This window comes from Macadamia integrifolia, chromosome 12 (genome assembly GCF_013358625.1).
Source record: "Macadamia integrifolia cultivar HAES 741 chromosome 12, SCU_Mint_v3, whole genome shotgun sequence".
NCBI lineage: Eukaryota > Viridiplantae > Streptophyta > Magnoliopsida > Proteales > Proteaceae > Macadamia > Macadamia integrifolia.
The window spans coordinates 13511858-13525384 of NC_056568.1; the positions used below are offsets into that span (position 1 = coordinate 13511858).

The 13527-nt window shown below is 38.8% G+C and overlaps 1 protein-coding gene across 1 annotated transcript; it reads right to left on the reverse strand.

Annotated features, from left to right (window-relative positions):
* Positions 1-7699: 7699 nt before the first annotated feature.
* Positions 7700-8526, reverse strand: LOC122094739. Its single transcript, XM_042665343.1, has 2 exons — positions 8296-8526; positions 7700-8230 (listed from the first exon to the last, which is right to left on the reverse strand). The coding sequence occupies exons 1-2, from the start codon at positions 8524-8526 to the stop codon at positions 7700-7702; spliced, it is 762 nt and encodes a 253-aa protein (XP_042521277.1).
* Between the last annotated feature and the right edge of the window lie 5001 nt (positions 8527-13527).

Consider the following 13527-nt stretch of genomic DNA (forward strand, 5'->3'; position numbering starts at 1 on the left):
TAGACTTGAATAAGATAAAATTAATGGCCAAGATATAAATTGGAAATGAATCTATGGTGGAAAACAATCATCCGTTGGGTAACTCATAAAAATACAAAAAATTGGTACGGTGGTTACTATTTTGGATATTTTCGCACAACTAATACTCTATTTGAGTGGTTTTGTGGAACTAAACATTACCTACATTATTTATCGTGTATTTTTCTCTAATTTATTCTATATTTCTATTTTATTATGATTAACTCCATGTATATTATGTTAGTTAACTCATTCGAATATATTGATAACTTCCATCTCTATATTAGATGTGCTATGAATGTTTTTCCATAATTGCATGTTTTAGAAGTATTCCAGTCATTTTATTGTATATGGGTTTCATATGGGTGTTTTATTCTCTTTTAATGTGCATCATGTTGTATTATATTCCATCATGTTTGTATTATATTACATGCTTGTATAATCCTAATCCCCATGCTTCCAATGCATGTATGTTTTCATCTTGATTTTTCTATGTTATGGATGATTACATAGTATTTTAAGGATATGAATGATGATAAATTAAGCTTTTGTAATTTCTAGCATGTTTGTATTACTTTGACATAGTTTTTAATGATGTTATATTTTTGAATGTCATGATTATATGAATTCCAATGTTTATTTTTTGGATTCCATGTTTTTTTAAGCTTTGAATGTTTAAATCTCATGATATGATGCATGCATGTCATGAATAAATATTATGTAATATTTATCATATATATATATATGATAGAGTAGGATTTCACCACGATCTTTTATAGTATATGAGTATGTATGCTTCACATTACATATACTAACAATGTTTGACCTATATATATATACACACACACACACTAACAATGCAGCACAACTAGATAGTGGTACGTCTATTTCATCATTTCTCTCTTTTTCTTTGTTTTTTCTTGTATATTGTCTCCAATATTTTGAATGCTAGATTCTAAAGTCTCGTTATACTTATTTTATGTTATTTCAGCATTTATGCTTTTATATTTCAATTTACTAACCATGTAGAGCTAGTTGAATATGGCTATGTGGATTTGATCCATTTTTTTCATCTTTGTATATTCTGACCATGTTTCTTTAGTTTTGTTTGTACATTGGATGTACATATTTAGCATATTTATATCTTAGTCGGCCTATTCATTATGTATAATGCTTAGGGTTGAAGTCCGATTTTCACAAGGTGGATTGAGGTGTGTAACATTTTCGTCGGATCGCAACCTGACATGAACCCTAACTCTTGGTTTGAGAATTCGGGTGGAGTTATTTCCCTTTTATTTTTAGGTATGTGTCTTAGACCCTGATCTATGTAACGAATCCCAATCAATAGAGACCATCAGACCCATACCACTATTTTCACAAGGAGAGGTCCACGAAACCCGTTGTCCTCATAATGCCCACAAAGCAATCATACTCAAGTGGTGTGGGATGAATTCCCTCCACCAAATCTGTCCCATGAACACTTTTTCATTTTAATATGCCTATTTTTTTTTTGATAAAAAGATCATAATTATATTAAAGAAAAAGAAAATATAAAACAAAGCCAATACAAACTCAACAAAAACCAGAGCGAGTCTCCAACTTTGGCAATGCCATCAGCAGAGACTCACTACCGCTATCTATGGAATCGAAAACTAGTCCGACCAGCTTCATCCAGAAAAAGCTCATCCAGGATGTGACGAAGAAGCATATCTCTGACTCCAGTCACACCAATCTTCGCTGAATCTTTTGCTAAAAAATCGGCGATGGGGTTTGCTTCATGAAAGCGGTGAGATATCTTCCACTCAATGGAGCTGACATAGCTGAGAAGGTGAGTCCACTCCTGATATACAAACCAAGGGATAAGTCTATGATGGAATAGGGTCACCACAGAAGCAGAATCCGATTCTAACCAGAGTTTCCTCACATCTAGGCTGCGCGCATAGGAGAGACCCTTTATTATACTACATATTTCTGCCTGAAAATTGATTGCCACTCCCAAGTAGAACCCAAAGGATAAAAACATTTTCCCCTTGTGATCTCTGAAAATCCAGCTTCTACCCGCTCTGCCAGGGTTCCCTAGAGTGCAGCCATCGACATTTAACTCCACCCAAGAATCAAAAGGTTTGCACCAATGAACTTCCAATATATTAGAGGTAGTAGAGGGCTGAATAGAGAGGAGAAGGCGTCTGCTCTGAACCAAATCCAAAGCATTTGAGGGAGATATTTTTTGGCCATTATAAATAAATGTAATATCTTTAAGAATAGAAGCTACCATCATTGAAATGGGATGAGCTTGGTTCTCAAACCACCTTTGATTTCTTCTCTCCAAATTGATTCCACTATCACCACTAGACTAATCAGCCAAGGCCTCTTTGAAGACCATCATCTTCCTTTGTTCTTCCACCATTTTATGGCATCAGCCACTGTGGGGAGCTTGCACCAGGCCACATTAAACAATGCAACCGATCTGGTCCAAACTTTATTAGAAAAATTGCAATCAAGGAAAATGTGATAAAGGGATTCTTCACTGCTACCACACATATCACACCTGGAAGTCATGGGAATTCCTTTTTTCCTGATGTTGTCATCAGTAGGAAGATTGCCATGAGCCAACGCCAAGCCAAGGTGGAGAGACAAGGAGGGAGGTCTTGGTTCCAGACAACCAAAGACCAAGAGATTGAAGGACCAGCCGCTCTAAGGCCTTCCCAAGTAGATTTAACTAAAAAAATTCCCATTGGTTCAAGCTTCCAAACACACTTGTCCTCCAAAGGTACGGAGGGAAGGGGCAAGGCCTCGATAGATTTAAAGACTTCATTTAAGAGATTTGACTCCACCGGAGGCAGCTTCCATGATCCATTGTCAATTAACATATAGACAGTGTGAAAGTGATTGCTAAAAGCGGTCTCCCCTAGGCCAGAGAGATCAGAGATTAAATTGAGCCCCATCCAGGTATGTCTCCAGAAGTCAATTTTCTTCCCGTCACCCATAATCCACCTCTCATTCTTTTCCACAAAGCTCCACATTCTCTTGATACCAGGCCAGATGGAAGAGCCTTTATAACCTTTCTTGAGGAGGCCATGGCTAGTTAAGAATCTAGCTCTCACTAGCCTGGTCAGATCTGAATCCCCATTCCTTATTTTCCAAGTCATTTTAGCTAGAAGAGCTTTATTAACATCGCGAAGCCGTCTGATGCCCAATCCGCCTTCCCTCTTGGGCTCACAAATAGAGTCCCATTTTACCATGATGGCCTTCGAGGAATCAATCTCTCCCGTCCATATAAAGTTCCTCATCTAGTTCTCCAGACACTTGATGAGGGTAGATGGCCACTAATAGACAGAGAAGCTGTGCAGAGGCATCCCTGAGATGACCGATCGAACAAGCTCTACTCTTCCTACTAGGGAGAGAAGTTTACCCTTCCAACAAGAGAATCTTGCTTTGATCTTTTCCATGGAAGAAAAGAGAGGGTCTCTTGACACGGCCCAGAAAGATTTCAACACCCAAAAATTTGGTTGGGAATTTGCAAATTGGAATAGCCACAGTTTCAACAAGCCAAGTCTTCCTAATTACAGGGATGCGCGCAAGGAACATCTTACTTTTATCCAAATTAAATTGCGGACCTGAGAAAGACTGGTATTTCTCCAATAATTCTTTGAGATTACAGATATTCCTTTTGGCGGCGTTCATGAAGATGAAGATATCATCTGCAAATAAAGGTGAGAGGGGATAGAATAGCCACGAGGACCAGAGAGAGGCTTTATAAGGACTTTCCTACCCAGATCGTTCAGCCCTCTGCAAAGCACTTCTTCAGAAATAATGAATAATATGGGATATATAGGGTTGCCCTGCCTGAGCCCTCTACTAGCTCCAAAAAACCTAATCGGGCCACAGTTCAAAAGGATAGAAATCCTGGTGGACTTAAGAATTTCATGAATCTAGCCAATCATGAGATCAGAGAAACCAAATTTCTTGAGGGTCATAAATAGAAACTCCCAAGATAAAGTATCAAAGGCTTTTCGAATATCCAGCTTAAGGTCCACTCCACCCCCTCTGGCTGTCTTACCCATCAAATTAGCAAGCTCTGAAGCTAATCCAATATTGGATTGAATGATTTTGCCTCGCTGGAATGCACCTTGCTTAGGAGATATGAGCTTTGGGAAGAAGGTACTAATTCGAGTGGCCATGATTTTGGACAAAATTTTACATACAAAATTTTCCATGCAGAGAGGTCTAAATTTGTTCAGGGTACGAGCCCTTTCCACTTTAGGGATTAATAATAGGAAGGAATTATTAACTCCATTCAGGAGCATACCTAAGGTGAAAAAGAACTTTACAACACTAGCAATGTCCATCTGAATGATGGACCAACACTTCCTGAAGAAAGCACCTGTGAATCTGTCCGGCACAGGAGAGCTATCAGGATCAAGATCCTATATGGCCATTTTTATTTCATCATCGGTTGGAGGCGCATCCAGAATTAATCAATCCTCATGGTTTATCAGAGAAAGAATGAAATCCATAATTTTTGAGTGATTTATTGCATCCACCCTCTTGTGAAAATTTGCATAATAGTCCACAAGATAAGAGCCCATTTGGTCAAGGTCGCTGATCACTACTCCATTATCTTTCAGAATTGATTTGATAGCATTTTTTTATCTTTTCACCTTTGCCATAACATGAAAAAATCTTGAGTTTCTGTCTCCTTCCTTCAGCCATCGTACCTTGGACTTTTCTTGTCACACCCCGTTCACACTGAACCGGAGCAGTGACCGAGTTAACACCGGTTAACCCAAACCTGCCAGGATCATCAGATACTGTATTCCACCACAGCATACGCACACTAACATAAGTTCATTAGATCAGCGGAAGACTAAGTTTTACCTGTGAATAAATCCCATATACTTGATACCCGAATGGTGATACAATAATTATATACATTTGGGCCCGAAGGCATGATATATACACAAAAAGAATAAAATTCTAATATCAAGTATATACAGGAAATCATCAAAACCATCAGAGTACACAGCTCGGCTCGGTATCAAGGCTGGAGCTCAGCTCGGCATCAAGGGTTGTGCCCAGCTCGGCATCACAAGGAAGAGCTCAGCTCGGCCTCAGAAGGTGAGCTCAGCACGGCCTCAGAACTACTGTCCCGCAGCACAGCTCTCGCACGAGCAGTCTACGCCGTGCTCAAACTCCTTAGGGGTCCACCAATCCTCTTCAGGAAACTCGACTATGGGACCCACCCCATGCTCCTCAGATGTATGACCTACAAAATCATCTAAAAAGGGGGTGCACACGTGGGATGAGCTCACTAGCTCAGTAAGTAGAAANCAGGAGCATACCTAAGGTGAAAAAGAACTTTACAACACTAGCAATGTCCATCTGAATGATGGACCAACACTTCCTGAAGAAAGCACTTGTGAATCTGTCCGGCACAGGAGAGCTATCAGGATCAAGATCCTATATGGCCATTTTTATTTCATCATCGGTTGGAGGCGCATCCAGAATTAATCAATCCTCATGGTTTATCAGAGAAAGAATGAAATCCATAATTTTTGAGTGATTTATTGCATCCACCCTCTTGTGAAAATTTGCATAATAGTCCACAAGATAAGAGCCCATTTGGTCAAGGTCGCTGATCACTACTCCATTATCTTTCAGAATTGATTTGATAGCATTTTTTTATCTTTTCACCTTTGCCATAACATGAAAAAATCTTGAGTTTCTGTCTCCTTCCTTCAGCCATCGTACCTTGGACTTTTCTGCCCACATTTTTTCGTGGGTTTCCAATGCCTTTGAGTAGCAATAACTTGCTTCTGCTTCTTTGGAAAAAAGCTGGTCGGACATGCCTTCCGCCTCTGTTCTGCTCTGGATCTCCTCAAGCTCAGTTATAGAAGTCATTACCTCCAAGTTCAAGTTAGGGAAAGTAGAATGAGACCAGGTCCTTGTGATGGGCTTCAGCTTCTTGAGCTTCTGAGCAAGGGTGTGGATTGGAGAGGAACCAAGAAACTCCATATTCCAGGCATTCTCCAGAACATTTATAAATTCCTCATGGTCCAGCCAGAATTTATTAATGCGAAAGGGGAAATTTTTTGGCTTCGTAGAGATAGCAGAGCTTACCAATAGAGGCGCATGATCAGAGGCAGCCCTGAGGAGGACTTGCTGGATGTAGTCAGTAAAGGAGTTTAGCCAATTAGAATTGACAAACGACCTATCAAGCACAGCCGAGACATTCCCATTATTCTTGTTGTTACTCCAGGTGTATTTCGATCCAGAAGAGGGGACTTGGATCATAGAAGTGGAGTCCACCATTGCGCCAAACTCTGATGCCGCACCCATGCAAAAGCGGCCAGGACCTTGCCGTTTGTGATCGAAAAGCGTGGCATTGAAATCGCCAATTGTCATTCACAGACCTGGAGTTAGAGCTGCTGCCAACTCAAGCCAAAGGCTCCTATGATCAGTCCTTAGACTTCTCTCATTGATAGCAGAGATGTTCACCATGCCGCGCTACCATAGAACCTGGAATGATATTTGCTGCTCAGACATAGAGGTAATGTTAGGCTTCAAGAGACTACTTCTCCACACCACCCACAGGCTGGGTTCCCTATTTGCTCTGACATTATGGATGTGGTCAGCCGCAAATCCAAGTTTATTGAAAAACAATTTTGGGAATTTTGAAACATCGAGCATAGGCTCAGTGATACAAATAATTTTGGGGGAGTGCTTACTCGCAATTCTCCGAATAGAATCCCTAGCATAGGTATTTTTCATCCCTCGAATGTTCCAAAACAATACTTGCATGATCATTGATGGGAGGTGTTGGTGTGATCAGGCCGACCGGAGGCTTTTCCTTTTTTCTTTTGTTGAATAGTCCATCAGCCCTGATTGCTTTCTTTTTTTATAGATATCTCTATCAACCATGGCTACGCCGTCCACAGTGGAGCTACACGGAACAGGATGTCCTCCCTTGGTAGCAAAACGTAGGCTATACCGGATCCCCTCAGCCTGACCGACTGCAACTTGGCAAGAAACAGAATCGTTCTTGAATGCTGGTTCATCTGACCTCCCCTGAGCCAAACCAAGTGGATCAGATTGAGATTGGCTGAAAGAAGGTTCAGCCCTCTCCACTTCTAACCGTTCCCCTTCCAAAAAAACTTCCAAGTTTGCATTGGACTCAAATATTGGAAGAGTTCTAATCATAGTAGGAGATCTACTCTTAGCGACAAAAAAAGGTGGTCTCCTTGATTGAGGCATGGGTGTCTTAGCAGATTGACTGACCAAATATGTGGCTCCTCCTCCTCTGCAGCGTGGGAGTCTACACCATCATCACTGCCCTCTGAGGAGGCAACATCGCTCGAGCCACCTCTCATGGAGGCCCTCTCAGCGTTATCTTCTTCGTGACCACCATCATCTTCAGCCCTGGGAGCGAGCCAAGGTGCATCATAAGCTTCCCCACTGCCATTCCTCATGCCCTGAGAAGCATAGCGGGTCTCAGATCTCATATTCAAACTGTTTTCCTTGTCTACATAAACAGCCCCTAGAATGCCAGGATCCTTCTCATACATTGCTGCTTTAGCATCAACTGCCTTTTTTTTTCTCTACAGGCACTGATTAAGTGACCTGTTTTTTTGCAATAGCGACATCTACCGCTGGAGTCCTCATAGATGAGCTTTTGTTTGAACTAGAAAGGGGCATCAATGCCAGGATGTTTCCTTTCCACTTGTATCTCCTCTAGTCTCTCGCTTTGCACGTTTATCTCAACCAGAACACGAGTGAAGTTCCCATACAGAACTTGTTTGGTACGCTGATCAAGCTCAACTGGCCTTCCAACTACTTTTGCCATGGTCAATAGCACCTTCTCATGCCAATATTCCAGAGGCAGTTCTGGAAATCTGACCCAAATAAGAGCTTTGTTCACAGGTTTTTCATGGATGTTGAAGTCGGGACACCACCTTTGAAATCGAACGTATTGCCCGCCCAATTTAGTAGAACCGCGTCTCCAAATGGAGGCCATGTCCCTCTCCAAATCGAATTGAAAGATGGTGAATTCCTTCCCCATAGGAATCAACTTCACTTTTTCTTTGAGGATCCAATTCCCTGCAACTTCAGATATGATTTCATCCAGAGATATGAATCGAAAATTTAATCTTCCAATCAGAGCAAAACAGTATTTGTTCAGCCTTTCTTCATATTCTTCCTGTGGGATTATGACCTTCGTGGAAGATCCTGCATGAACAGGTTTAGGAAAATCGTCTAGCGCCGAAGAACTCTACCCACCGCCCTGGCATACGATTTCTTAGGCACTGGATCAGTTGGTCTAGGCAGAGTTGGAAGAGAGGCTTCCGTAGACTCCGATTGAGGCAGCGGCGGACTACTCACAGGTCTCCAAAAGTTTGTTATTTGTCTCTGCTTCCCTCTATCAGGAGGACGATCTCCATGAGGATCCCCATCTCCAACCAGTCTCTTACCATCATTCTCATTCTCAGATTTGCTCGCTCCAGTCACCATCTTCTCCAACAATTTCTTCGGGACAAGAAAAGATAGTAATTGGTATCTTGTTTAGAGTTCCCTATCTAGGCGTGAAAAGATTTATCAAAAAGCATGATGAACTAATGAAGAAGAAGCAGCAGAAGCACCAACAATATCGAGGGGTAGACTCGGGGTTTAACATCCATTTTAATATGCCTATTGTTATGTTCCATGCTGAGAGTTTTGTTCAATATAGTTGAAAAAATTATGGTTGTCCTTGAAATCAAGTTTTTGCTTATAATTAATCCATTTATTATTTTGCTCAGACCTTTCATTCCCAAAGTTGAAGTTTGGTCTCTTATGACTCCTTATGAATACTGACTTCTGATTGAATACATTTCTCGCAAGTTTTTCATAATAATTTTCTAACATTTTTTTCTCCTACATACTTGTGTTTGCCGGTTAAATTTGACATTGCCTTAAATCTATTTAGTCCTACATTTTGAGTTTAGACTGCTGACTTTCTTTTTCCACTGTTGGTTATGGATGTACCTGTAGAAATTTGAGTAGAACAAGTTTGACTTAATGGTACTCAGTTAAAATTGGATTATTGCCAATTAGACTTAAAAGGACATCGATGTCTTATGTATCATTTCCTATCAAATCAAAGCAGATAACAAATGATACATAAACAAGAAATACTTTAGGCTTGGTAAACTTTTTAAAAAAACTCCGACAATGTTTGCTACTAGACCCAAACCCAAATAAAGGAGGAGGACTGATACATCCAGGTTAGAAGCCAACAACAGGAAAATAAAAATCCCTAGTCAAACCCTTTTACATAGATTATAGAATCTCACATTATAAATATTATGTTAGGTCATTTCCTGACAGAATAAGCAATGTGCTACACTATGACCAGGTATAGTGAAAAGTGAGCAAGAGTTAGCTAAGGCGTCCTTTGGAAGAGACGTGCCTCATTAAAGCCCAGATGCTTTGACAAGTAAGCAAGAGCTCTTGAACCATAGACAAGTGTGGGTAAAGAAACTATTCCAAAAGCATAGGATTAGACAAGAATTTTTGGAACAAATTCCCTTTATTCAATAGGGCAAAATTAGTCTAGACTTCAGAGCAAAGAAAAAAAAGAGAATGTAATTTAAGATTTACTCTAACCAACTTTGTTGATTTTTTAACAACTGGTCACAAGTCACAATAAAATCTCACATTATATTTTGGAATTACATTCCTAAATATAGACGTACAATGACAACCGTGTGAATGGAGTATCCATTTTATCTATTATTGTGAATTTAAGCTCTAACCTTACGACAAACAATTGGCCACATATAACAATGCAAACTAATAATTAAATTAATGAGCTCTTTAAATTTGGTTTGATGGACACATAAACCCAATAGACACCACTTCAAAATTCCGATCAATCACTGATGTTTTTGCATATTGTTGCGTCCATTGAGGCTTATTATATTTTGCTATCCTCCACAAACGTTGAAGCCACGTCCTTGACCTCCCCCTGAACTACAATCTCTTTTAGGGGATCTATAATCATAACCACCACTATTTGCATGGATACGATAGAACGCCTCATTTAATGAAGGAATTAACCTTTTCACAAGCAAGAAGTTGATTTTTGATGGGCTACAAGTTAGATTTCAACCTAGATAAAAGTTTAAGATCACTTTACTATTCTCCCACATGCTTGTCACCTTTCTTGCAAGTAAAGAACTTTTCTTATAGATCATATACTTTAGGCATGTTTTTAACTTACGAAAAATTTTCCTTCAAATCGTCTCAAACTCCTTAAGTTATAGTATGAAATATAACATTAACATCAGTGGACGGATCCATACTATTCTATAACTAAACTAATAATGTATCATTATTCTCGTGCACCCAATAAAAGAAAGAATTACGTCCCCACTAGTGATGTGAGTCTATGATTGGAGTTTAGTGAAATAACCTAGAGGGGGGTGAATAGGTTATACTAGTGAAAATTTAATCTTTTTTCTAAATAATAATCCCAAGTGTGATTGCAAATTAAAAACGATGTAGAATAAGTAAAAATAGGCACAATCACACAACACGAGATTTATAGTGGTTCCACTCAATCTGAGTCTAGTCCATTCCCTACAAGAATCCTCTTATAAGGTATTCCACTAGTTCTCCCTTTTAGTACAGTAGGTAGGGCAGAAGACATTTACAATACTTTTATGGATAAGAGTATCCTTACAAATCCCCTTTACAGGTAGGAAGGCATCTTTATAATCTCCTTTATAGGTAGAGAGGCACCTTATAATCTCCTTTAAGGTAGAGAGGCACCTTACAATCTCCTTTAAGGTAGAGAGGCACCTTACACTCTTTTAAGGATAAAAGAATCTTTTACAAACGCCTAAGTATAGTCTAAACTTAATGTAAAAACAGAGAAATAAGAGAAGTGGAATAAAAGAGCATTACCTTCGGTGTGGTGCAAATGAAATATGTAATGATGATAGAATGCACCTTAGAAACCTTCTTAATGCTTACAATAAAAATGCTAAAATGTAGATGAAGACTTGTAGTTGGTCTTGAGTTCCTCTTGAATATAAAATGAAGAACTTGAACTCAAGAGATGGTGTAGACCAATTCTCGCTTCTAATGCTCAAATAATGCTCCTCCAAAGTTGCGATTAATTCCTATTTTAATGAGTAGAATTAGAAGTATTTATAGGTGAGCTTAGGAGAACATTTTAGGTAGCAAATCAGGCTCTAACGGTCATATTCTGGGTCCACCAGTCGACCGTCATCGGTCGCCGATCGATCACCAAGAGTCGTTCAGGCAAAATATATCCGTTGGGGCACTTCCAGGCAGTCATCAATCGACTGCGACTTTCTTTCGGTCAACCAGCTACGAACTTGGACAGTTTTGATCAACCGTGGCTTCCAGCAGGTCGACTGCCAACATGATAGACTCTGTTTTGACAGAATGTTGTTATATTGACCAGTCATCAGTATTTTGACCATAAAGTTTTGGTCCGACCTCAGATTAACCTAAAATTAGTTGTGTTGGAATCGTGACTCGATTTCTTACATTTATGAAGGGTTCATCTCCTGATACAAACTTTAAGATTATCTAAAATTCCCTTGAGTTGGGTCATTATGATTTTCACAGAATGTTACTAGAACACATTTTTCCTAATATGTTCCTCACCACTTAGAGACTTTTTCATACTTGGTCAAGGTATGCTCTATGGTCAATCTAGTATGATACACTCTGTTTTGACAGAATGCTGTTATTTTGACCAGTCATCAGTATTTTGACCATAAAGTTTTGGTCCGACCTCAGATTAACCTAAAATTAGTTGTGTTGGAATCGTGACTCGATTTCTTACATTTATGAAGGGTTCATGTCCTGATACAAACTTTAAGATTATCTAAAATTCCCTTGAGTTAGGTCATTATGATTTTCACAGAATATTACTAGAACACATTTTTCCTAATATGTTCCTCATCACTTAGAGACTTTTTCATACTTGGTCAAGGTATGCTCTATGGTCAATCTAGTATGATGCAATACACATGCATGCAGTGAGTGTGCGTAAATATGTGGAATTTATAAATTATATTAAAAAATACCAGTCTATCCTAGTGGTATTCTTCTTCACTTGAACCTTCCACTCTTTGGCATTTCATCTTCTTTTCTTCTTATTTGCAATTCCATATCTTTGGGCTTCATGTCTTGACATCTTGAAGCTTGAATTCTTATGATGTCTTCTTCAAGCATTGATGACAATTTGTTTATACTCTTCATTTGATGACTTCAATCTTCATTTCTTTCTTTCATTCACCAAATTCGATCTTTGATATGAAGTCTGTACAAAACAATACTTGAAGGTAAATTGTGAAATACATTCATATGTTTGATTTCATAAAAACAAACTATAGGAGTGTGGGCATATCCCTAACATTTAGGTTCATCAATAACTCTCACACCCAACAACAACTGCCTAGCATAGTTGGTGAGTTGTGGTGTGCAAAAATCCCATACTCACCATGAGGTCTCAAGTTATTTAGGAAAAGGAAAAAAAAAATTGATGTATCACCTGATCCTTCACGGTTAAATATATATATGTATATATATATATATATATAGAGAGAGAGAGAGAGAGTAGGAACATGCTGCTTCACACCTCTTTGTCTTCATAGCTTAAACTGAATAAGCTTTTCGATCTTTCGTATTGTCCTTGATGAACTTTTTATTTAATCTTCAATTAGTTTGGAAATGATCATCTATAAGTCTATATTTTGCTATCCTCCACAAACGTTGAAGCCACGTCCTTGACCTCCCCCTGAACTACAATCTCTTTTAGGGGATCTATAATCATAACCACCACTATTTGCATGGATACGATAGAACGCCTCATTTAATGAAGGAATTAACCTTTTCACAAGCAAGAAGTTGATTTTTGATGGGCTACAAGTTAGATTTCAACCTAGATAAAAGTTTAAGATCACTTTACTATTCTCCCACATGCTTGTCACCTTTCTTGCAAGTAAAGAACTTTTCTTATAGATCATATACTTTAGGCATGTTTTTAACTTACGAAAAATTTTCCTTCAAATCGTCTCAAACTCCTTAAGTTATAGTATGAAATATAACATTAACATCAGTGGACGGATCCATACTATTCTATAACTAAACTAATAATGTATCATTATTCTCGTGCACCCAATAAAAGAAAGAATTACGTCCCCACTAGTGATGTGAGTCTATGATTGGACTTTAGTGAAATAACCTAGAGGGGGGTGAATAGGTTATACTAGTGAAAATTTAATCTTTTTTCTAAATAATAATCCCAAGTGTGATTGCAAATTAAAAACGATGTAGAATAAGTAAAAATAGGCACAATCACACAACACGAGATTTATAGTGGTTCGACTCAATCTGAGTCTAGTCCATTCCCTACAAGAATCCTCTTATAAGGTATTCCACTAGTTCTCCCTTTTAGTACAGTAGGTAGGGCAGAAGACATTTACAATACTT